This window comes from Lytechinus pictus, chromosome 5, assembly GCF_037042905.1.
Source record: "Lytechinus pictus isolate F3 Inbred chromosome 5, Lp3.0, whole genome shotgun sequence".
Lineage (NCBI taxonomy): Eukaryota > Metazoa > Echinodermata > Echinoidea > Temnopleuroida > Toxopneustidae > Lytechinus > Lytechinus pictus.
In genome coordinates, this window is record NC_087249.1 from 37,482,656 (window position 1) to 37,506,650 (window position 23,995).

The 23,995-nt window shown below is 34.3% G+C and overlaps 1 protein-coding gene across 4 annotated transcripts in view; it reads left to right on the top strand.

Annotated features, from left to right (window-relative positions):
• LOC129261453 (dolichol kinase-like) overlaps window positions 1-17,671 on the top strand; it is a 37,280-nt gene extending 19,609 nt beyond the window's left edge. For 3 of the 4 annotated variants that reach the window (XM_064100324.1, XM_064100325.1, XM_064100326.1), the window contains exons 4-8: window positions 1,821-2,122; window positions 4,974-5,131; window positions 5,580-5,683; window positions 9,053-9,206; window positions 15,618-17,671. In XM_064100324.1, the coding sequence (XP_063956394.1) occupies window positions 1,821-2,122; window positions 4,974-5,131; window positions 5,580-5,683; window positions 9,053-9,206; window positions 15,618-15,836 (937 nt within the window). In that variant the 3' untranslated portion in view covers window positions 15,837-17,671. Of the gene's footprint in view, window positions 1-1,820; window positions 2,123-4,973; window positions 5,132-5,579; window positions 5,684-9,052; window positions 9,298-15,617 lie in introns of those variants that run through there. The other variant, XM_064100327.1, reaches the window with a different exon arrangement.
• Window positions 17,672-23,995: the final 6,324 nt, after the last annotated feature.

Consider the following 23,995-nt stretch of genomic DNA (forward strand, 5'->3'; position numbering starts at 1 on the left):
AGAAAAACAACCTATATTTCAAACAAATTAAAGCAAGTTACATATATAGAAATTACAAAATTGTATCAACATAGCAAACATTATATTATAAAATAAATGGGTCTTGAGAACAAATGTGGAATAAGATGATGGAGTTAAAGGCAGGGAAATCCTGAGAAGAGAGGCTGATAATTTATTCAGTGTCTTATGAATTATTAATTGTCAACCTTACTTTTAACATTGTATGTTTTAATTTGTTTCTTTTTATTTATGTGATATCATTAATATGTTGTTTCTGCATTGTAGGCCATAAAAGTAATTGTAATTTATTTATTTTGGCAATCATTTTGTATGTACCTATGGCTCGTTCTTTCGTAAAAGCAGGACTTCGGGCGATAAGACTATACTGTTTTAAACTGAATAAATGAATTAATCAATTAATTAATAGATAAATAAATGAATAAAAAATAAATAGATAGATAAATGTAGAGGAGCCGTAATGTAGTGGTTCTGACTCTTGCCTTGTAAACAGAGGGTCGTGTGTTCGAATCCAACCGCGGTCTGGCATCCTTTGGCAAGGCGTTAATCCACACTTTGCCACTCTCGACCCAGGTGCTACATGGGTAACCGGTAGGATGTGAAAGTTATTGTAGCTTGTCCAGTAGCTGTGTGCTCCTTACCGGCGACAGACTGAAATTCTCCCCAGGGAGTGGAGGATGTGCATACATTGTGTGGGGGAATGATTGATTGAATCCGATGACCAGGGTAATAATATATATCTGTAAAGCGCTTAGACACGTCGTTCTGATGTATTAAGCGCTATATAAAAGCGGATAATTATTAGTATTATTGAATGAATGAATAAATAAATAAATAAATTTATAACCGTTGTTTTACAAGTTCCGCCTGTGAATAATTTACGCATGCCTTCCAAGTTCTAGTTTAAATTGATTCCTTTATCACTTTTCACACCAGGAGCTGTTTGGTGTGATTGGCTATACATGTATATTATCAATAAATGTATTATTCCATGTGTATCCCAAGAAATAAGCCTACCGGTATATAGGCCTATAATGCAAAAGATTTTGGAGAATTTAATCCCGAGAAGTCAGGTAAATAGTTTATTGAGATACAAATTGTCATTATCAATTGTGATGATGTTTGATTCTTTTCCTCAAGGTAAAGGCTGGAGACGGCATCTCTTTTTGACAGCGTAACAATGTATGAGCAAAGCAAACATCTGGGTACTTTTGAAAATTATCTAGACCTATTGAGCAATGGCCGACCATGCTGCTTGCAATCACAGACGTTAAAGTATGCACGCGTATTGCAACTCTAGCAAATAAGAAAATATATCTCTATGCCTTGAACATCCTGTGCAATTTTCAGGTCACATGACCAAGGTCAAAAGTCATTTAGGGTCAACAAACTTTGATAATGTTGGGGGTATTTGTGGAATTGTCATCATAACTTTAAAAGTTTATGGATCTAGTTCACGAGACCTGGACATAAGAGTAACCATTTATCCCGGAATATCCTGTGTGCGTTTTAGGTCACATGACTAACATCAAAGGTCATTTAAGGTCAATGAACCTTGGCCGTGTTGGGGGTATTTGTTGAATTGGCATCATAACTTAGAAAGTTTATGGATCTACACATCTAGTTGATGAAACATAGGGTTATCAAGTATGTTTTGCACACGTCTTAGGTCACATGATTTTGGTCAAAGGTCATGTTGGGTCAATGGACATAGTATTTATCATCATGTGAGTTTTAAAGCACTTTTATTCTCTTGAGGGCAATATAAATGTGGATTCTTATTGTTATTATAATATTTTCAGGAAGAATTCCAATAATGGCATTGTGGTTGGATCCCTTCTCTTCATGTTAGTATCCCTCGGCCTTCAAGGCAACACCTGTCAAGGTTTCCAATCAGGCCTGGACTGCTCCGTCATCCAGCTCATGTTTCTCAATCTTCTAGTTCTATTAGTATGTTCTGTGCCTAACCTTGGTAAGCCATGGATCATCATGGGTCAGACAGTCTATGCCCTAGGAGGGTTTATGTTTGTTAGGAGTGGTCTGCAGGGCATGCCTACAGCTGTCATCAACATTGTGGATATGTTTATCTTTTATCCAACTATGAGTGAGTTGTGCATTTTCTTCTTTCTGCTTTCAGTTTTGTTCTGTGTTTAACCTGCATATACAGCAAATATATGTATTTGTCTTAAAAAAACTTATTCTTTTCTTATTTCCTCTTGAATATACAGTGCATCCCACAAAAAAACGAAACCGAGATTTATCGATGATTTATCATAACTTAATCACAAATACAATAGAGAAATGACCTACCATTGTAAAGCTTAGAATCTCCTCTTTCATCTGAAATCTGAATTTTTCATTCACGCATGAGTGAGTAAAAACAATTTGAAGAGGTGATACCAAAAAGTCATTTGGCGGGCTGTATCTGGGTTTCAAAAAGAAAACCACATTTTTAAAAAGTTCAATATCTGCTCTTTAATTTGATACCTCAATTACAGAAAATGGTCAAGAAAAAACAAAGTTCTGGTTATTTGAAATAAGGCTTGAATTTCAATAATTTCATAAAATTAAGAGGTTCTACAGGCTAGCGTTCAAACTCACTTGACACTCCGTTTTGTTGATGATCAGCCATGCATTAAAGGGGAATCCAGCCTTGTGTTGGGAAGGAGAAAAATAGATTAAACAGAATGGTGAAAGTTTGAAAGAAATCGGACAAGCTATAAGAAAGTTATAGCTGCTTTAAAATTGAGATCACTAATACTATGTAGATTTCAAATTGGCAACTGGGTAAGTAAATTATGACAAGGGGCAAGGACAACTTTCCCATAGGCCATGCACTTTATTATCAGGGATTTGTGGTTTTCTCCTAAGTACCCATTCCCCTGGGGCAGTAATCTAAATATAACCCAGGTAGTATATTGTTTTATGTTCTCATGAAAGAAAAATATAATTTGAAATAAAACTTTTTAGGAAAAATGACATTTTAGCCATAATATGTATCGGAGTACATGGAAGAGTAGTCCTTGCCTTACATCACTATGACATCCCATATGCGGCCAATTTGAAGTCTCCATGGGTATAGTGATTACCAATATTTACAAGTTTTCCAAATTCATAACTTTCTTGTTGTTTGTCCAATATTGTTTAAACTTTCACCTATCAACTTGGCTGATTTTTCTTTTCCTTATAAAAACAAGTTTTTATTTGGGTTGGATTCCCCTTTAAGTCTTTTGTTAACCATGCGATAGCTTCTGTGGGAAAGTGGTGATAACACGTTTATTTAATGAAATTATGGAAATACAAGCATTGTTTCGAGGGAACATAACTTTTTTACTTCTTGACCATTTTTTCGTGATTAAGGTATCAAATAAAAGAGCAGATATTGAACTTTTTAGGCATGTGATTTTCTTTTTGAAATTCAGATACCCCCCCGCCAAATGAGTTTTTGGTATCCTTTCTTCGAATTGTTTTTGCTCACTCATGCGTGAATGGGTAATAATCTAAGTAATATAAGATGAAAGAGGAGATTCTAAGCTTTACATTGGTAGGTCATTTGTCTATTGTATTTGTGATTAAGTTATGATAAATCATCGCTTAATCTCGGTTTCATTTTTTCTGGGACGCACTGTATGTTAAGTTTATTATTGATAAAAAGTAAAGGTAAATCAAATCATTTTGTTCAGTACAGTGAGATCAACATAATTTTTTCAATAAAAAATGTTGCTTTTGTCTCTCCGGCCACCAGAGGTGAAGGCGAGACGAAGGGATCAAAATGTCATCCGTCAGTCCGTCCATCGTCCGTCTGTCACAAACATAATGACACATCACTCCAAAACCATAAGTCACCTTTCAACCAAATTTTGATGGTAGATTTACTTAGGGGACCATCATGTAATGCTGCAGTTGGAGGTCACAAAATGAGGTCAAAGGTCATTTTCAGGTCAACATTAAAGTTTACATGCAAGACTCTCTTATGACACAAAACTCCGCAACCGCAAGTCACTTTTCACCCAAACTAGGGTTGTAGATGTACTTAGGAGACCTGCATGTCATGGTGTAGTCAGAGGTCACATTGTAAGGTCTGAGGTCATTTTCAGGTCAACGTTAACGAGCAGACTCTAGTCTTATGACACAACTCTGCAACCATAATTCATTTTTCACCCAAACTTGGGTTTTAGATGTAGTAGAGACCTGCATATCATAGCGCAGTCAGAGGTCAAAGGTCATTTTGAGGTCATTGTTATGACATAACTTCGCAACCATAAATCACTTTTGAACCAAACTTGGGTTGTACATGTAGCTGTACTTAGGAGACTTGCATGTTATTGTGTTCAGAGGTGACATAAAGGACAAAGGTCATTTTGAAGTCAACAATAAAGTTTATGTGCAAGACTTTTATGACAAATGTTATTCCATCCCAGTTATTTTACAATGAACTTTTGATACAGTTCTCGCAAATCACAATATTTCTGGTTACTTTCACAAGTGGGCAAGACACAGCGTCGCTTATGCCTTGTTAAAAAATGGAAATGAAAATTCATATTTTATTGTTTGAAACAGAAATCAGAAATAATTATCCTCCAAAAATTAATTTTGCCAAATTAATTGTGGGCCCGGCAATGATGATAATCAATTATTTATGATCAATATCAAAACGTTAACATGTGATTGTGAATACCATAGTTTTCCATTCTTCTCCAGTTTTTGTTAGTATATTTGATGTCATTTGGTAACATGCTTTATTTTAACAGATTGCACAGATTTACATAATTTGTAAATCTAGGGTCCTGTTTTGATCATTATTTTAACTTTGTTTTTACTAACTACCATGATAGCAAGACTCAGTAACAATAAAAAATCAAGTTTCAATGCTAATTGCCATAATGGTGAAGTTGTAGCCAAAAGCTTTAGGAGACAGGGCCAATTTATACTATGCATTTATTTTATGTTTGCAGCATTGATGTTCTTCAGTGCATTGTTGATGTTCTTGCCTGGTAGTCTCACAGCAGGGGAAGCTCTCTTTATCACTCAGATACTAACAGCTCTGACGAGGGTACCGGTAGAACCAGCTTATACAGATACACCAGATAGACACCTATCTTATATTAGGAAGGTAATACATGTATGTCACTCACATACTAATAGCTCAGACAAAGATACCGGTAGAACCAGTTATATACCCATACACCAGAAAGACACCTATCTTATATTAGGAAGGTAATAGATCACTCACATACTAATAGCTCAGACAAAGGTACTGGTAGAACCAGTTATATACCCATACACCAGATAGATACCCATCTTATACTTAAGAAGGTAATATTTTAATCAGATACAAGCAATTTGTAAAAGGGTATATTTGGAACGATATTTTACCCCTTTTATGAAGTCACCCTTAATCAATTCAGACCGAGTCTATATCAGATTATTGTAGATTCTGCAAGAATGAAATGGATTCATGAATTCATGAGTGCAGCTAGGAGATAGACTGGATTATTATTATTTTCTTATTGTAAATGGTCAGTTTTTGCCATATTTTTATCTTTATGTTTCTCTTGCAGGTTTGTTTGACATCTTGTATACACATAGCCATCGTGGTGATGTATGTGGTGACAAAACTCAATGAAATCAATTTAGCATACTCTAAAGGCTGCATTGACAAATGGTATGTCCAAAATAATCTACATCACAATTTGAATTTATATTATTGATATACATGATATCAGGCACAAACTTATCGGAAGTTATTTGTGGCAATGTAGTGCACTAGAGGGTATTTGCAACGTTTCCAATTAAATTCATATTATATCCTTTTCCATTAAAACATTGAAATATGTACATTCATAATAAATACATACAGTTCAGGTATACAGTGCATCCCACAAAAAAGGAAACCTGTTTTCAGAGACATATTTCACAATTATTATATATGATTTTGATTTTAATTTGATACTTATCGTAAGAGTGGAATTTCATCTTTTCTTTGAGACCAACAGCTTACCAAATCATTCACGCATGGCAGATTAAAAATGATGAATATTGAGGCCTTTCAGAAATGATTTGTGCAGAAAAACTTGTGTTGATCTGAATCTACTCTCATTTCAGGGATCAGTGAGAGAAACTTAACAAAGAATACAAAAGAAATACTAATGAGCCATTCATCAAATACGGTAAGCACGGTTGTTGTATCAAGAACCGATCTTGTCCAATTTTTCTGCGCAATCCGATTTTGACATTAAAATTTCAAACTCGTCTTGCTCATTAATGCATGAAGTGTTCGTCACATATAAGGTATCAAAATGTAGAAGAATAATTGAATTTTATCATGATGTAAATGAAATATCATAATTAATTTGCCTTTGAAGAAAAAAGATGTGGGAGTCGTGGTTTCCTTTTTTCTGGAACGCACTGTATATACAAAGAAAATAAACCAAATACACATGCATAACAGAATGAGGTTATTAGGGACAGTGATTTTCCGCGATCGCGGAAAAAGGACAGAATTCACGGAAAGGGCCTTTAGAAACCGGAAGTGGCATTTCAGATTGAAAATCACGGAAAACATTTTTTTCTTAAAAATACAAAGAACAGCAACAGAAATTACTCAAAAATCTCAACAAATACGAATATTAAATGGCCACAAACCCCAGAAAACATGATCTTACTTCGCTACAATCATGAAAATTCACACATCGTGACTGCACTCGACTTCATCACACTCGATCGTACCCTCCTTGCCGCACCCGTACTGTTCCCTAGCCCTGTAGCTGTCTTGGCCCAGGTGGGCGCGGGCCGGGCGGAGTTGAGCTTATCGAAAATATTCACATGCACACATCGTTTGATTTCAACAACATGGTCGTGTGTGGCTGCCCTCTACGTTTGAAGATGTAACAGCATGATACCAAGGTCTTGAAATCCCAAATGGCGGACAGACGAAAATCGTTGACTGGTGCAAATGATGTCCCAAAAACCTCAAAATTTTTGATAAAATTTCATTTAACCATAAAATAATGCTAATAATATGAAAGGTGACGATGTATTCATGTTAAATGTGTTTGTCAAAATATTTCGTGTACCCGCATAGATCTGATTAGAACTGATTCTACTGTGTTGTTGGTACAGTGGCAGATACAAATTTTGACCAGCGCGAGTGTTGTGATATTGCTATTCAATGGGTAAACGGAATTGTCACTTTTATTGTACACAAAGTGTATGGGGAAACAGAATTTCCGTTTCCTGACATGCTGAAACGGAATTTAAGATTTTCTGAAATGGAAAAGGCAATTTTTTGAAAAGGAAAGTCACTGTCCCTAGGTTATATTTAACTGTAAGAATGAAAATTAAAAAAAGCACCAGTAGTCAGTACATTGCTTCAAAAAGCTTTTGAATGACAGGTGTCCAAAAAAAGCAAGCTGAATGCAGACAATCACACAAGGTACTCACGCCAAGTACTTACAGTTACAACCAAACTAACATCTCAAAACCTGTGCATGACTTCTTTTTAAAATAGGCAGCAGTGTCAATTTGTAGTGGAAAGTTTGGTCATAATGCCTTCTGGGATCAAATCTCCTTTCAATAATGACACATCACATGCATATGCATACATAGCATATTTTTTGAAGAAATGCATATTGCAGATGGCGTCACAGTTTTTTGGGGGGACTAAAGGCTCTACTTTTTGGTAAAATAGTAAAAGGTAGTGATTTTTTACCTGATTGCTAAGAAAGCATGAATGCTTGCAAGCAACCAGAGGACCGATGGCTTAAGGTCCTTTCGGAAGGACCCAGTAAAGAGGATTTGAATGCCTTACCAAAGGGCACTAGTTCACTAATTGGGAATCGAACTCGGGTCACCAGAATATGAAACCCCCGCTATACCGACTGAGCTATCGCACCTCCTCCTACAACACTGAAATCTTAACCTAAGGTTAAGTTTTTGAAATATCATAGAACTAGTTCATGAAACTTGGACATAAGGGTAATCAAGTATTACTAAACATCCTGCCTGAGGTTCACGTCACATGACCAAGATCAAAGGTAATTTAGGGTCAATGAACTTTGGCTATGTTGAGGGTATTTGTTGAATTGCCATCATATATGTAACTTTGAAAGTTTATTGATCTAGCTCATGAAATGTGGAATAAGGGCAACCAAGTATCACTGATCGTCTGCAAAAGTCTTTGGTCACATGATTATTCTATTTCATTTTTATATAAGTGTTTAAAAAAAATAATGATTCAATGGTCATGTTGAAAGTCTGCACTACTGCTACATGTTTATTGAATCGCAAAATGCAGGCGAGACTGCCAGACGCGTACTGCTTGTTATATTATGTGTTAAATAATTCACCCAAGATGCACAGTGCTATACCAAAAAGTACACAGCTGGAAGGTTGCGTAGAATTAAACGAGAACATGTGGCTTGCATATGCACTTGCTATTATTGGCTACATCTATCAACCCGTTTGATAATAGGCATTTACATAGCGCCATCTATCATCCTGACTTAAGATTATATGTAAGCTGCTATTTCCAGTGCTCGGTGCATTCAAGGCACAATGTTGATGAATTATTTGCTGAAAATGAACACCATGACTGTTTGGAAAAAAAAATAGATGTACTCAATTTGCATCACTTTCCTTGATTAACTAGAGCTTCAGTCCTATTCTTTTATGGAAATAATATTATCAATCATTTTGAAAATAAATAGTGTACCTAATACTTCAAAGATCCTATTCTCCTCTAACCTGAATTGTCCTGTCTGATAATGCCTCTGTCTCTTTGCGTTCTAGTGATAGCTACAAAACAGTTGAATGGATCAACTTCAAATTTTTCTGTTATACCCAAATAAAAAAAAAGGTGTTTGAAAGATGTTTTGTTTTAAGACAAACCATAAAAATTTATATTCTCTTTTTCAAAAACGTTGTTTATAGTCTAGGATAAAATATGTGTCAAGCAAACTTAGCCAACACCTAGTACTAACCATTTACAATGTGATATCTATTAACCTTTATGATTATCGTCTTTCATTTTCAGTACAGCAGATAAGAAAAGATGGAAATGGAGCCTCTATTTCTACCTTGGAGTAGCAGCTGAAATCCTTCTCTTTGAGTTACCAAGGCTTTATATAAGGATAGGGGAAAACCCTTTTCTCTGGCTTTTAGATTTTATTCTCACTGACAGAAAAAGAGTAAGTTGTTAAAGGTAAAAGAAAGTAGTTGCAGCAAACAATCATTTCATGAGAAAGAATTTAAAATCAAGGTTAAATGCCAGTGGTCATCTTATCATACATGTATTTCTAGTTCTTGTACATTGAAATAAACTGATCTTTGTGAAATCATGGAATCATAGCTGAAAACTTTTTTTCAGCAATTACACATTTTTCTCCGTAGCCATTTGACATATGTTTTGTTCGAACTCATTTTGATATTGTTACCGGGGGGGGGGGGGGGGGGGGGGGGTGCCTCAACATGATGCAATATTATTGTTAGAGGAGATATACAGGCCTTAAATTTCGTCATTTTTAGGGCAAGGCCAGTTTGGCCTTGAAATACCTCATATTTTGGAGGGCATCAAGGCCACTACAGAGGGCACCAAAGCCAAAATATTTTTCCAAGAAGGGCATCGAAGGCCAATCTTTTTAGGTATCCTTTTTTTTTAGATGTCAAATGTACTGACTCTTGTACGGGGTGCTACATAAAGCAAGTGAATTTCAATATAGATCTAGTTGGAAAATACTTGCCCGATTATATAATTCACTTGCCCCCCAAAAACTTTCAAAGCAAGATTTTACCGCTTCAAAAGAAAGTAGTGTCGTTCTATGTACATGTAACATTGCCCTTTTCCTCTTTTTAACATGAACTGATGCACCTTGTATTTGTAAAATTGTATTTTTTTTCAAAGTGATTTTATATCTTGCCTTTCATGACCGAAATTAGTGTGTTGATATGCCGATTGAATGATTTCCTCTCTCATATATTTTCATGTACTTTTGTGACCATGGCACATAATAAAAAAGGGAATCGCTGAAAAGAAAGAAAGAAAGAAGAAGAAGGGAAAATAGAAAGAAAAGGAAGGGAGTGTGAATGAATGGTTAAAAGAAAGAATGAAGGAGAGAAAGAAAAGAGATGAATGGAGAAGAAAGAAAGAAAAAATAAAAGGGAAAAAATGAAGGGGAAAAAGAAAAAAGTGAAAAGGATGAAAGAAATAATAAAGGAAAGAAAAAAAAGTTTCTTTCATTCTTTGAAATAAAGAGAGAAAAAGGAAAGAAAAAGAAAGGAAGTGAAGGGAAGATGAATGAATGTTTGAAAGAAAAAATAGAGTAAAAAAAAGGATGAAAGAATGAATGAAGGAAAGAAAAATGTTTCCTTCATTCTTTGAAAGAAAGAAGAAAAACAGGAAGGGAGGAAGGAAGGAAAAAAGGAAAGAAAGAAAGAAAGAAAAAGAGAAGGGAAACTAGAAAGAAAAGGGAGTGTGAATGAATGGGTAAAAGAAAGAATGAAGGGGAGAAAGAAAAGAGATGAATGGAGAAGAAAGAAAGAAAAAATGAAAGGGGAAAATTGAAGGGGAAAAAGGAAGGATGAAAGAAATAATAAAGGAAAGAAAAAAGGGTTTCCTTCATTCTTTGAAATAAATAGAGAAAAAGGAAAGAAAAAGAAAGGAAGTGAAGGGAAGATGAATGAATGTTTGAAAGAAAAAATAGAGTAAAAAAAAGGATGAAAGAATGAATGAAGGAAAGAAAAATGTTTCCTTCATTCTTTGAAAGAAAGAAGAAAAACAGGAAGGGAGGAAGGAAGGAAAAAAGGAAAGAAAGAAAAAGAGAAGGGAAACTAGAAAGAAAAGGGAGTGTGAATGAATGGGTAAAAGAAAGAATGAAGGGGAGAAAGAAAAGAGATGAATGGAGAAGAAAGAAAGAAAAAATGAAAGGGAAAAATTGAAGGGGAAAAAAGAAAAAAGAAGGATGAAAGAAATAATAAAGGGTTTCCTTCATTCTTTGAAATAAATAGAGAAGAAGGAAAGAAAAAGAAAGGAAGGGAAGATGAATGAATGTTTAAAAGAAAAAATAGAGTAAGAAAAAAAGGATGAATGAAGGAAAACAATCTTTCCTTCATTCTTTGAAAGAAAAACAGGAAGGGAGGGAGGAAGGTAAGAAGAAATAGCAAAAAAGGAAAAAAAGAAAATAAAGAATGACAGAGAGGGAGGAAAGAATGTAGGGAGGAGAGAATGAAAAAAAAATAATGGAAGGGGAGAAAGAACAAAAAGAAAAGGGAGAGGAAGAGAGAAGGAAGCAAAGAAAAAAAATTAAGGAAAGAAAGAATGAAGCAATTAAAAAAAGAAGGAAAGTAAGAGAAAGGAAGGAAAGAAAAAACAATGAGGGACTTAAAGAATGAAGAAAATAAATGAACACAGAAAGGAAGGAATGCTAGGAAATGATAAGAAACAAAGATAGATGGAATGGAAAAAGGAATTCAGGAAGGATAGGATGAAGAAAGAAGGAATGGAAAAAAGAAAGAATAATCAGGAAGGAAGGAAAGAAAAAAAACGAAGGGGGAAAGGGAAGGAAAGAATGAAGCGAAGAGAGAATGAAAGAAATGGAAGAAGAACAAAGTGATGACAGAAAGAATGAAAAGAAAAAGGAGTGGAAGGGAGCAAAGAAAATTTTAAGGAAAGAAAGAACGGAAACAAAGAAAAAAGAAGGAAAGTAAGGAAAGAAAGAAAAATGGACAGAGAGAGAGAGAGAGAAAGGATCAGGAAGAAAGCTAGGAAAGACTGAAAATAAAGATAGATGGAACAAAAAAGGCGAGAAGGAAGGATATAAGGATGAAGAAAGAATGATAGAAAAGAAATAAAAAATGAAATGAAGAAAGAGGGGGAAAAGGTTAAAACTTCAAGCAAACAAAGAAAAATGTTATCATCTAACAATAATCTTACTGATATTTGGGGTTTTTTAAATATATTTTTAAAATTGTTAGAAAACTAAAATGTTTTAGAAATGAATAAAATTTCAAAGGTGAAACATCGCGGCATCACACATACACAGGCATTTCTTCCCATTATAAGTTCTCACTGATAACAAGAAGACTCAAAACAAAAGGTAAAACAACTCGATCTACCGATCTAGTAAAAAAAATCAAAAGCGAGCTCCTCACATTACATCACCAGATCAGTAATCTGAGAATCCATATACATTTAAAATAAACTTCCCTCCGAGTTGTGATTATTTGGGTGGAAAAAGTCTGCAAAAGTACCACTGTGATCCTGCATGCTTGCGCTGCCACGTGGTGGAGCAGCTAGTACATGTATGTATGCTGACTTTGCGTGTGTGTTTGTGTGTAGATCACAGAATTTAGCGCAAACTGGCTTGTAATTTGAATGGAGGGAAGTTGTTAACTTTGTTTTTCTCTCTCTCTTCTGTATTTTTGCTTGTGAAATATGGGAGAACTTTGTAAACTTCAATCTCACAGTGAAAAAGGGCACAGCCGTTTTGAAAAAAGGGCACGTTAGCCAGCTTGAAAAAAGGGCACGGCCTTTTTGGCCTTGAATTGTTCATTTTTTTAAAGGGCATCACGGCCAGTTATAGGGGCATCGACGGCCTGGCCGTCGATGGCCGTTGATTAATTTAAGCCCTGGATATACCCCAGTTTTTAACCATGAAAAACTAAAATCACCCCAGGCCAGTTATTAAAGTATATAAACATGTCATCTGTAAAACAACTAAAGCTCAGTGACAGCAGGGGACGAAACTGCATGGATGCGTGTATCTTTCTTCGGCCTTCCTTCGCCTTTCTTTCCTTTTTTCCTTCATTTTTTCTTGATTTCTTGATATGTCTGTTACGGCTAGTACCACTACTTGTAGCATTTTGCTGTTTATATCACCTTTAGTGTCCCGCAATTAAATGAATCCCCTGGAAAATAGTGGACTATTCCGAACCCCAGATGAAACAGATTTGACATTTCATTGGTGAATGTATAGGTGACCGTTAAATATTTCATTGAACACATGAATATTCATTAGACAGGCATTCCTCATGAATATATGATTCAGCTCAGATGTCAAGAGGCCCTGGCTCGCTGCGCTCACCATGCCTTAGGATATCCCTCGCTTCACTCGGGAAGCACCCGCCGTGGCCTCAACAAGAGGCTAACGTTTGCTTGGAATCTCCCTTTAACTGTGTGTAGTTAAGTAAGAGCTGGAGCCAGTGCCAAGCAAGTGGCAGTTAGTAAAAACAAACACTACATGAAATGTAGTTTGTGGGACAATGAAGAATTAAAGCTCCTGAAGAAAATGTGATTGAAGTCAACAGATAAAAATCGTTCAAATATTGCACATTACCTCACTTAGAAATGTTCATACGACGAGTGGTATGCAGTATAAAAATTACATTCTCAGCAATCTCCACAAAAGTAGACAAAAATGGTGTAAAAAAGCCAAACTTAAAATGGAAGTTTACCCTGAAGGTGTTGAAATAAAAGCAGAACATATACAGAAGAATATTTGTGAATGTTTGACAAAAATCCAACAGAGAGTTATGAATGTGTGAATTTGTGTCAACGAACTTTGGCAGTGTTTAGTTGAATTGGCATCGTAACTTAGAAAGTTTATGGATCTAGTTCATGAACCATAGAAATAAGGGTAATCAAGTATGTTTGCACACATCTTAGGTCACATGATCATGGTCAAAGGTCATTTAGGGTCAATGGACATAGTATTTTATTATCTTATGAATGTTTTCTTTTGTGAATAATTATTTAATAGCTGTTTTCAAATAGCTATCAGCATTGCTATATCGAATCGCGTTATGCAGGCGAGACTGCCAGAGGCGTACCACATGTTAGAAAGACATATCTTGCAGTGAAAACCGAATTACACATGTTTTACAAGAGCTCAATTTCAATGTACATGATACAAAATACATTTACAATTAAAATTATTCACATAGAAATTGCACAGAATTTCATTGATAAAGATGATACATATGATAAGAAATGCATTGATAAAATTATTTATAATAAACCTCTTTAAAATATGATAAAGTTATTCTGTTTTTGAAAATAATGAGACAATTTCTAAGAATGTTGATTTAACATTACAGAATTTTCAAATTATTCTAGTTAAGATTTATGACAAAAGCATACATGTACATACCAGATTTGGGAGGGCACTGTTTGAAATGATAGATGATAGATGGATAGATAAATGGTATTTATTAAAATTCTCCACATATTGCAGTTAACAAACTGAATTGCATGTGAATTACAAAGCTAAAAATACAGGTATACATTTCATTGAATACATTTTACAATACAATGTTCAAGTGTGTAAGTAGATAAAATACAGTATACTGTATACCATTGATCGTATGATACAGTTAAAACTATTAAAATTACATTCATATATAACTGTGTGTTGTCAGGATCAAGAAAGATTTCTGGAAAGAAGAAGGCAAGGAAAAAGTACAGGGTTAGAGAATTTAGGTAGGAAAAGAAGAAGAAGAAAAACCATCAGGGAGGGTAAGATTGACCCTGACAAGGACACGTAACAAATACATAAAAAAGAAAGGGCAAGTTACAGCAATGAATATGACAAATAATCCTAACAGTTATATACAATACCAAAAGCATAATCATTCAAGGGTATTCATTGTACAAACGGATCAGATCAGGGATTGGGCTGTTCCACATACGCTTAGTTTTACATCTGCGTATATCTTTCTTGTTTACGTAGGTTTTTTGTTTGAAATCGTTGGGAATGAACTGTTCAAACTGAACTGTAAATAATAAAGTCTTTTTGAAGAAGGCGACACTCAGATCATTTCGACGTTTTTCTAATTGTTGTAATTTTGACAGAGTAAGAGCAGTAGTGTAACAATCATAATCATTTCTAAGAATAATTCTTAAGGCGCGTTTTTGAATTCTTTCTAAGCGTTGTCTTTGGGCAATTGTGAGACCTCCGCTCCAAACTGGAGCAGCATATTCCAGTATTGGTCGAATATAGCCAATGAAAATTGCAACCAAATCCTTGTGAGAAAGACCGTATTTTGCTAAAGTGCGGAGCATATATAGTTTTGCATTTGCTCTCTTTTCAATGTCAGAAATATGTGCTTCCCACTTTAAATCGTTCTGTATTGTAACGCCAAGTAATTTTACTTGGGTCACACTAGCAAGTACACAATTATCAAGGTTAAGTGGATAGTGGTTAACTGGATTTCTAGAGAAACAGATGTCCATTTTGATACACTTTTTAGGATTTAATTGCATTTTATTGGATTCAGCCCAATTATGCAGACATGTTACTGCTTCTTGCATGTTTGAAGGTTGGTTTGATTTACGACATTCGACCAGAGTTAAATCGTCAACATATTTAAACATATGCATACATTCATTAGTTTTGAAATCATTTATCATATTATAAGAAAAATTAAGGGACCAATTTTTGTACCCTGGGGCACACCTGCCTTGATTTGGCACCAATCTGTAAGATCACCTTGATAACGTACACATTGTTTACGCTCATTATATGAAAGATTACATAGAAATTGCACAGAAATTATTATATTTGTATGTGTTTAGTTGACTGCCATTCTTCTATCTTCCTCTACAGATCATTCTGATCAACATCTGGTTAATTCTAATGACTGTTGGCATTGGAGTGGTGATATTCAATCAAACCTCATCAACTCAAGTTAGAAAGATCTTTCATATTTTAGCTGTAGCAGTGTTTATCCCTGGCCTCTATCTTGATCCGCAGTTATTACTTCTAGCTGCCACTGGACTCACATGTATCTTCATATTGACTGAGGTCAGTACTTTCTTTCTATAGTGTTCAAATTTAAATTGTGGGGGCGTTGTGGTTTAGTGGATCAGAGGGTTTTGGGTTCAAATCCAAGCCATAATGTGTGTTTCTTTCAGCAAGGAATTTACCCACATTGCACAGCACTAGACCCAGGTGATATGAATGGTTACCAAGCAGGAATAAATGTACAGCATTGGAAACAGCAGCTTGAGCAAGAGCCAGGGTGGTAACATTAATAGTTTACTTTGGAATAGATGATGTCTACATGTAGATACGTGTAGATGGTATTATACAAATGCCTAGTAAGATTAGTAGTAGTGTCATTTAAATCATACTTGGTGTGCAAATCATGAAAATACTTAACCTGATTGTATTATTTACGATATCATCGGATGTATCCATCTACTTTTGCTAGTTCATGACTTGCCCTCGAATATTGTGCACAGAGTTCTGCGCAATAGTGCCATCTCTCGGTGAACTATTGAACTTGCACTTCCGTATCAATTCCAAGCAAGCGAGTGTTCCTCTATAACCTGCGGGGAGTCGTCCCATGGTCTCCTCCTCGGTTGGAGCACCGAGAGCTGCCGGGGCTGAGTGGCAACGTACATGCTTCGTGGGCTGACCCACCGTACTGCCGGCTCATTGAGCTGGCCTTATGCACTGGGGGAGTCACCCTCTGTGCAGGCCTTGTCCTGGCACGCGAGTGATTTATTTATTTCATCTAGAAATAGGAAGCCTTCAAGCTAACTAATTTCAAAAGAAATGATAGAAATGATAAGCTGAATAAATACAAAGAGGCACTTGGCTTACCCTGAGCAGTATATACTTTATGTAAAAATAATACCAGATTTGCAATGATACTGGATCTATGGAAGCTCACATTTATTTGGATGAAAGCAACATGTATTCATTTTGACTAAAAATGGTTTGTGATTGTCGCTTAAAGGTTTCACCTTGGTAACAGCAGTTCTCCATATATACATAATAATGAAAAACACCCAAGTTTAAGGTGAATACTTGCATACATGAGTGAAATTCCTGACCCCAGGGCCTGATCCAATTCAAATATGTCTAGATATTGTGTAGCATGAGTTGTACTGCGTGAATATAGTGCTGATATATAAGAAATAATTGCTTATAAGTGTAAAAAATTTAATTAAATTGAGTAAATCAAATACTTATCACAGAAAAGAAATAGGCTTCCCCGTATTATGTGTAAAAAAAAAAAAAAGCATTTGCAATTATTTCATGATTTACACCAGCTTGCATTTTAGTGACAGCAAATACACGTATTCACTTTTAGAAAAAACAGTTTATGTGAACATACATACTCTACCATGTAAAGGTCAAGTCCAACCCAGAAAAAATTTTCATCTGAAAAATAGAGAAAATCAAACTGAAAATTTCATCAAAATCTGGTGTAAAATAAGAAAGTTACGACACTTTAAAGCTGCGCTTATTTTCCACAAAACAGTTATATGCACATCTGACATGCAAATGAGAGAGTCTATTATGCCCTTCACTCACTATTCATTTTGTTTTTATTGTTTGAATTATACAATATTTCAATTTTTACAGACTTGACAATAATGACCAATAAATGAACCACAAAATGATACGACAATGGTAATTCTACATGTTTAGGGAGGAATGAAACTTTGTTTCAAATAGCAATGAGTGGAAAATTTAGTTTAACCACTAAACTGCTATAGGCTGTAATGCGCACTGACCCCCCTGGTGCTACTGAATGGGACTAACAAGTAAGATCTATTTCGGACTACAACTTACAGCGACTTGGGGGGAAAATTGTAAATAATCACATCACTTTCCTCATCACTATTTCCAATATCCATACTCCATACAAAAAAAATAATCCTCCCCTTCAGATCTTTCACTAAATTTATTACTCCTATCGTCTAAAGTTTCGTCAAAATCCTTCCGATTCATTTCTCCACTGCGAGTCGCCATTTTGAACTGAGCGCCGTACACTATCACTATGGAAAAGAGAATACAAACATTTATAAATCACTGCAAAAGTTTCGATAACTTTTGTGGAATAGCGCCATCTGGTGACCATAGTCTGAAATTTGATATACATGCGCTGTTTTCATCATAGGGGTATTAACAGCGCGGTGCTGATGCCTCAAACAGAAGATAGGTCAAGCACGTAATATTACGTGCCCCGCACAGATCGTACACTCGCCCAGCACGTAATATTACGTGCTACGCAGTCAAGTGGTTAAAATATTTCATATTTCATATAATGAAATACAAAAGAAATAGTAAGTGATGTCATCAGTCGCCTCATTTGCATACCGATCAGAGTGTGCATGTATAACTGTTTTGTAAAATTAAGAGAAACTTGGGGTCATAACTTTCTTACTTTACATCCGATTTTGATTTTTAGTGTTAGGCTTGTTGGATTTTCTCTTTTTATTGAAATCAACTTTTTGTTGGCGTGGACTTGTCCTTTAAAGTATGTAACAAATAAGGATCAGTGCGAACGACCCATCATTTCTCGCGATACAACCCGCCCTTTTCTCTTTGTTTTGACAAAAATGGGCGTGACCTTTAACTTTCAAACGGCCATTGCGCCATAACGAGTTGACCAATTTAAATGAATATCGTACTTTTCAAAAGGAAATCAGAGAGGAATAAAAAAAAATCCTCGATTCAAGTACTTGAGAAATGTAAAAGGTTGTACCATTTTGACCTTTACTTTGACCTTGAGTTTGACCCCCGGGCAAATAATTGTCGAACGTGACTTTGATATATGTTAATTATCAATCTAATTTTTACAAAATGTTAAAACCAATGATGACATTTTATTTCTTCATCTTCTAAATCTTCTCCAAACATACCAATAATCTACTTTATCTTTATTATTTGTTTTAGTAAAGTGTGTAAAAGCCTCACAATGAACATGAAGAATTCTCCCAACTGAAATTATAGTAGAAACAGATAAAAAGAAATTGACTTTTTCAGATAGTAAATGAAACATTAAACTCATGTTATTTATAAATATAGGAGGAGGAAGTTCAATACATATTAGGCAGGGGCCGCGGAGGCTGGGGGGCTTCCCCCACTTTTTTTCTAAAATCGTGTACAAAAAAGTAACAATTACCATATGATTGTGTTTTTTAGCATGGTCAGCCCCCCCCCCCTTGAAAACTGTCCCGTGGCCCCTGCTTAAACAACTTTGATGGGAATTAAATTTTGCCAATTGAATTGCCGGAAGACCTGGGGGGCGTTTCATAAAGCTGTTCGTAAGTTAAGAGCGACTTAATAATCATTTAGCGCAAAGGAAAGGTTCACCAGTCGTTCGTAAAGTCATTCTTAACTTACGAACGGCTTTATGAAACAGCCCCCTGCCCTCTAATGATGAGCAGACCAAGTTGCTCCTCAAAAATGTATTGCATTATTATTTATTCCTATGTAAAGCATCTCTTAAAGTATTATCCCCTAAAGTATAACATTAGACCAATTACTCTCTGTCAAAGACAATGGATCTATTCTGTGTTTCATATGAATGAATGAATGAATTTATTGAATTTCCACAATCAAAATAAAAGTGTACAAAGTAAGCATATTATGATGCAGTGGAGGGGATAACAAAAGTAAAATTATAATCTAGGTTATCCCCTTACAAAACAACAAGTACACATAAAACATATAAATTATACATTTCAATGTAATATGACAAAAAATAATTTACAATTAAACATGATCATGTATACACAAACACACACACACACCCTTGCACACACTTACACTTTATACACATGCAGGAAAATCCTATCTTTTATCGTGCTGTAACAAAAAGTGCCTAAATCTCCTTTTGAATGAGTTCAAATTTGGTTTTTCTCTTATAATTACTTCAATATTGTTCCATCTTCTGGACCTTTAAAGAAAATAGAAAATTTTGAGCTGTTTGTTTTTGTTTGGGGAAAATGATATTTGCTGGATGATCTTGTATTATAATTGTGAAAATCAGAATTGAATTGAAAATATTTTGAAATTTGAATGGGAATTTTATTTCTGCAACGAAGATACATACAAATTCCAATATTATACAGATTTAAATCATAAATATTCAAAATCTGTAATTGAGAAAAAAGTGGCTTCGAGTGGGCAAGATAAGAGGACTTTGTAATGATGCGGACAACCTTTTTCTGCAATAAGAAGAGTCTGTTTATATATAAGCTATTTGAATTACACCAGGCTATGTTACAATAGTTTAAATAAGGTAAAATAATTGCACTATATATAGTCATCAATATGAATTTTGGCAAGAATCGTTATCTGTTGATAATACCAACTCCTTTGGAAACTTTGTTACAGATGATACCAATGTGTTCATGCCATGTTAATTTGTTGCCTATTGTCACCCCTGAAAAAGTTAATGAAGATACTAATGAATTTTTTTTATTCCCCATATTTACATTAAATTGTGTATGTAAATGCTTATTCGTAAATATCATGTAATTTGTTTTTTTAATATGAAGTACTAGTTTATTTACAGACAACCATTTATCTAAAAGTACCAATTGACGATTGAACTTATCGTTTAGTAACTGTGGGTTTGTATGTGACATGAAGACACTGGTATCATCTGCAAACTGAATAAAAGTAAGATGACACGATACATTGTATATATCATTCATATACATGTAAATAAGAAATAACAATGGGCCTAAAATTGAACCCTGGGGCACTCTACATCTGCTGCATTCTATTTCGGAAGTAATATTGTTAACATATACAAACTGTTTACGATCAAATACATAGCTTTTACACCAATCTAATAACACACCCCTTATACCATAATTACTGAGTTTATGTAACAAAATAAAATGATTGAGATTATCAAAGGCTTTTGACAAATCAAGAAATAAACCCAACATAATTTCTTTCTTGTCAAAACAACTGTTAACTTTATGGATTAATTCAAGAAGTGCAGAACAGCAGAAGACGTGGAATGCCCCGGTCTAAAACCATACTGATGTTCTGAAATAATATTACATTTTTCATGAAAGTCATATAACCTGGAGTAAAAACACTTTTCAAGAATTTAAAAAAAGACAGGAAGAACAGATATGGGTCTGTAATTTCTTACATCATTATCAGCACCACCTTTGAAAACTGGAATTGATTTAGATATTTTCATTTTATCAGGAAATACACCTTTAGCTATATAGACATATTGAAGATTTTACAAAGAGAAACACAAATGACATGAAGTATAACAACAGATATATGTATATTATCAAAGCCAGGACTGGAATTCTTTTTTAATTTACAAACTATTTCAATTATTTCTTTATAAGTGACAGGCGGAAAAAAGCAGTTTTCACATTGTTCTTTAAGAATGATTTATGATTTACATTAGAATATTGCGCATTTCCCCTTAGGTTGTAACCAATGTTAACAAAATATTCAATATGTTAGAGATTGCAGCTTTATTTTGAATCAAATCATTATCATGAGAAATTTCTACTATTTTCTTCCTATCTTACTTTTTTGTACCAAGTATGTCTTGTAAAACATTCCATGTTTTCCGCATGTCACCCATAGCATTATCAAATTTATGTTTATGGGCTATTTCACATTAAGTTTACACTTCTGAAAAAATGTATTTTTCCCCTTTTTAGCTGATTTGTAGCATTCAATTTTTTGTACTTGCAATTTGGTTTGATGCACCTGATCTATTCCAATCTACAGTTGCAATTTCATGCTGGTTCGAGTACTTTTTCTGTTAATTTTCAGCATTTTTTGTGCATTTTTAACAGAAAATTGAGTCTCATTCAACATTAAAAAAAAGTTAATTAATATCTTGGAGAAATTTGAGGAGAGATGTGTTAAATATTAATGTTATGGAAAAGTACAACTAGTAATCAATATAATAAACTTAATTTGATCAAATTTGACCCATAATTGAGAAACTTACGAATATTCTTGTAAAATGTGTCTTCTCCATTAAACAAAAAAGACATGTCCTCTCCAGAACATATATGTCACCAGCAGTGAATTAAATTGATAAATGAGTGTAAAAATTCTGCTAATTCAATCTTCAGAATGCATGTACATGTAAGTCAAGACATATGTCAAATCTTTGACTCTATTTTGCTGGATACTTTTTATCGCTTGGCTATTTTGATGTATCAATTCTCTGTTAAAAGTGCGCCCTCTCCAGAACGTAAAACTTTCATTTTTTGAAGCACTAAGGAATCTGATACTCATAATTGTGGTGTAGAAATAATAGTATGCAGTTCAACATTATGAGATTGATTTTCCCTCTTAATTCATATAGACGGTGAGTAATTCACACTTATGCAAAGTTAAATGGAATGTCCACGACAGTACAAAGGTACTTCATTTTTTAACATTGTGCAGAAATAATAATTTCAAAAAGAAAACCCCTTTTATGTAAAAAAATAATTATCTGTTGTTGGTCACAGAGATACAATTCATAAAATATTTTATTTATGAGAATTTCATTTTCAATTGAATTATATTTTACATTATCAATATAATTGGACAATATAGGATGATCAGATGAAAAAATTCTCACACCATGTTTGGATATTCAAGAAAATTTAATGTGATACTATTTGTAATTGTGTAAATGACAAGATCTGCTGATCCTGGCAATTATATACTACCCTTACAAGCAGCAAACTGTATGGTTTCATGTTGTTCTGGAGAGGACATAACACAATGGTTACATTTACTCTTGGGTCACTTGTACACATATCTAGAGCTAACTACTGATTTATTTTTATTTTAAAGTTGTAGGGTGGCTAATTGGCATTATGGTTCTTACTACAGGGCAATTCCATGGTGCTCAGATTACACATTATAGGCACCCTAGAATATATTGTAATTGACACATTTTTTACCATGGAGTTTGACAATCTCTTTTCTGTACAAGGTGTGTGATTTCTTAATACACCTTGGTATATTATTATAATTTGATTCAACAAGTCTGTCTGAAAATTTGGAAATTATGCAAACTTTTGGTAGTAATAAGAGCATGTCTTTATTAAAAAAAAGGCCCCATACACTGAACAGTATGTACATAACAAGCAGTGGGTAATGGGTATGTGATTTCTGACCGAGGTTCACAAATGTTCATGTAGAAGCTCAAAATTTTAGAAACATAATGATTGACAATTTTACTAAAATTAATTTTACTCATGTTACACATTACATAATCATTGCCATGCTCCTGACCATGAAAATTTAACAGCTTGAAGCTGAATATTTAGATGCATAATTATTCAATACTTGGGGCGTAAAACGGTTTCTTATAACCTACATACATGTATTTTATATGGTTAATCGTGAGCATTCAAGTAAAATATTTTAGTTATAGTACATTTTATAAGTGAAGTGGTGCAGAGTGAAAAAATTTTGTCCTTCTTTTCTCTTTAATAATTGAATTACTTGGAAGTTTCTGTGGTTCACTCAGGAGACACTCATATTTTAACCGTAGTTAGTCCTTTAAGATGTTAATAAAATTAAGCTTTTTTTTACAACTAGCAAAATGAGTATTTAAAATGTCTAGACTCAACTGTGCAATCTTATCCAACCAAACACGTGAATCAAGCAAACCTATCTGATGATACTTGTACATTATAACTACATGTTCTTGAAGAACAGAATAATCTCATAAAAGATAATTAAATTACTCTGACCAAAACGTTTTCTCTATTGCATTTCTTGGTGAAAAAAATTATACCCCAATAAAAAAATGTGAAAACAGAAAGTGCTTCCCTTTGTCCTCTACCAAACTAAAATCAAATGCAGGTGTACATGTATATTGGTTGGTATCCATTTGTAATTCTAACCCAGGTTAATCATTTAATTTATATTTCTACTTGAAAGCAATGTAAATGTAGTACCAAAATGGTAGAAATGATTGGTAATGAACATTTGGCCAATTGCAATAATCATATAGACTTGTAAACGAAAGATACAGTTTCATTCATCATTATTGATGAAAAGTCTGAGAAAGGTGTGATCAGAAGACCTGAAATGGCTGTGATTTTTAGTTAAATCTTGTTTATCTTATTTGATGTTCAAGCTTTTCTTTCGCTAGAAAATTTTATCTCTAGGATTTGGTCACTATCAATGCGCTTGTTCCGTGACTATGACTTGGTAGTCACCCATATTTCCTACTGCAA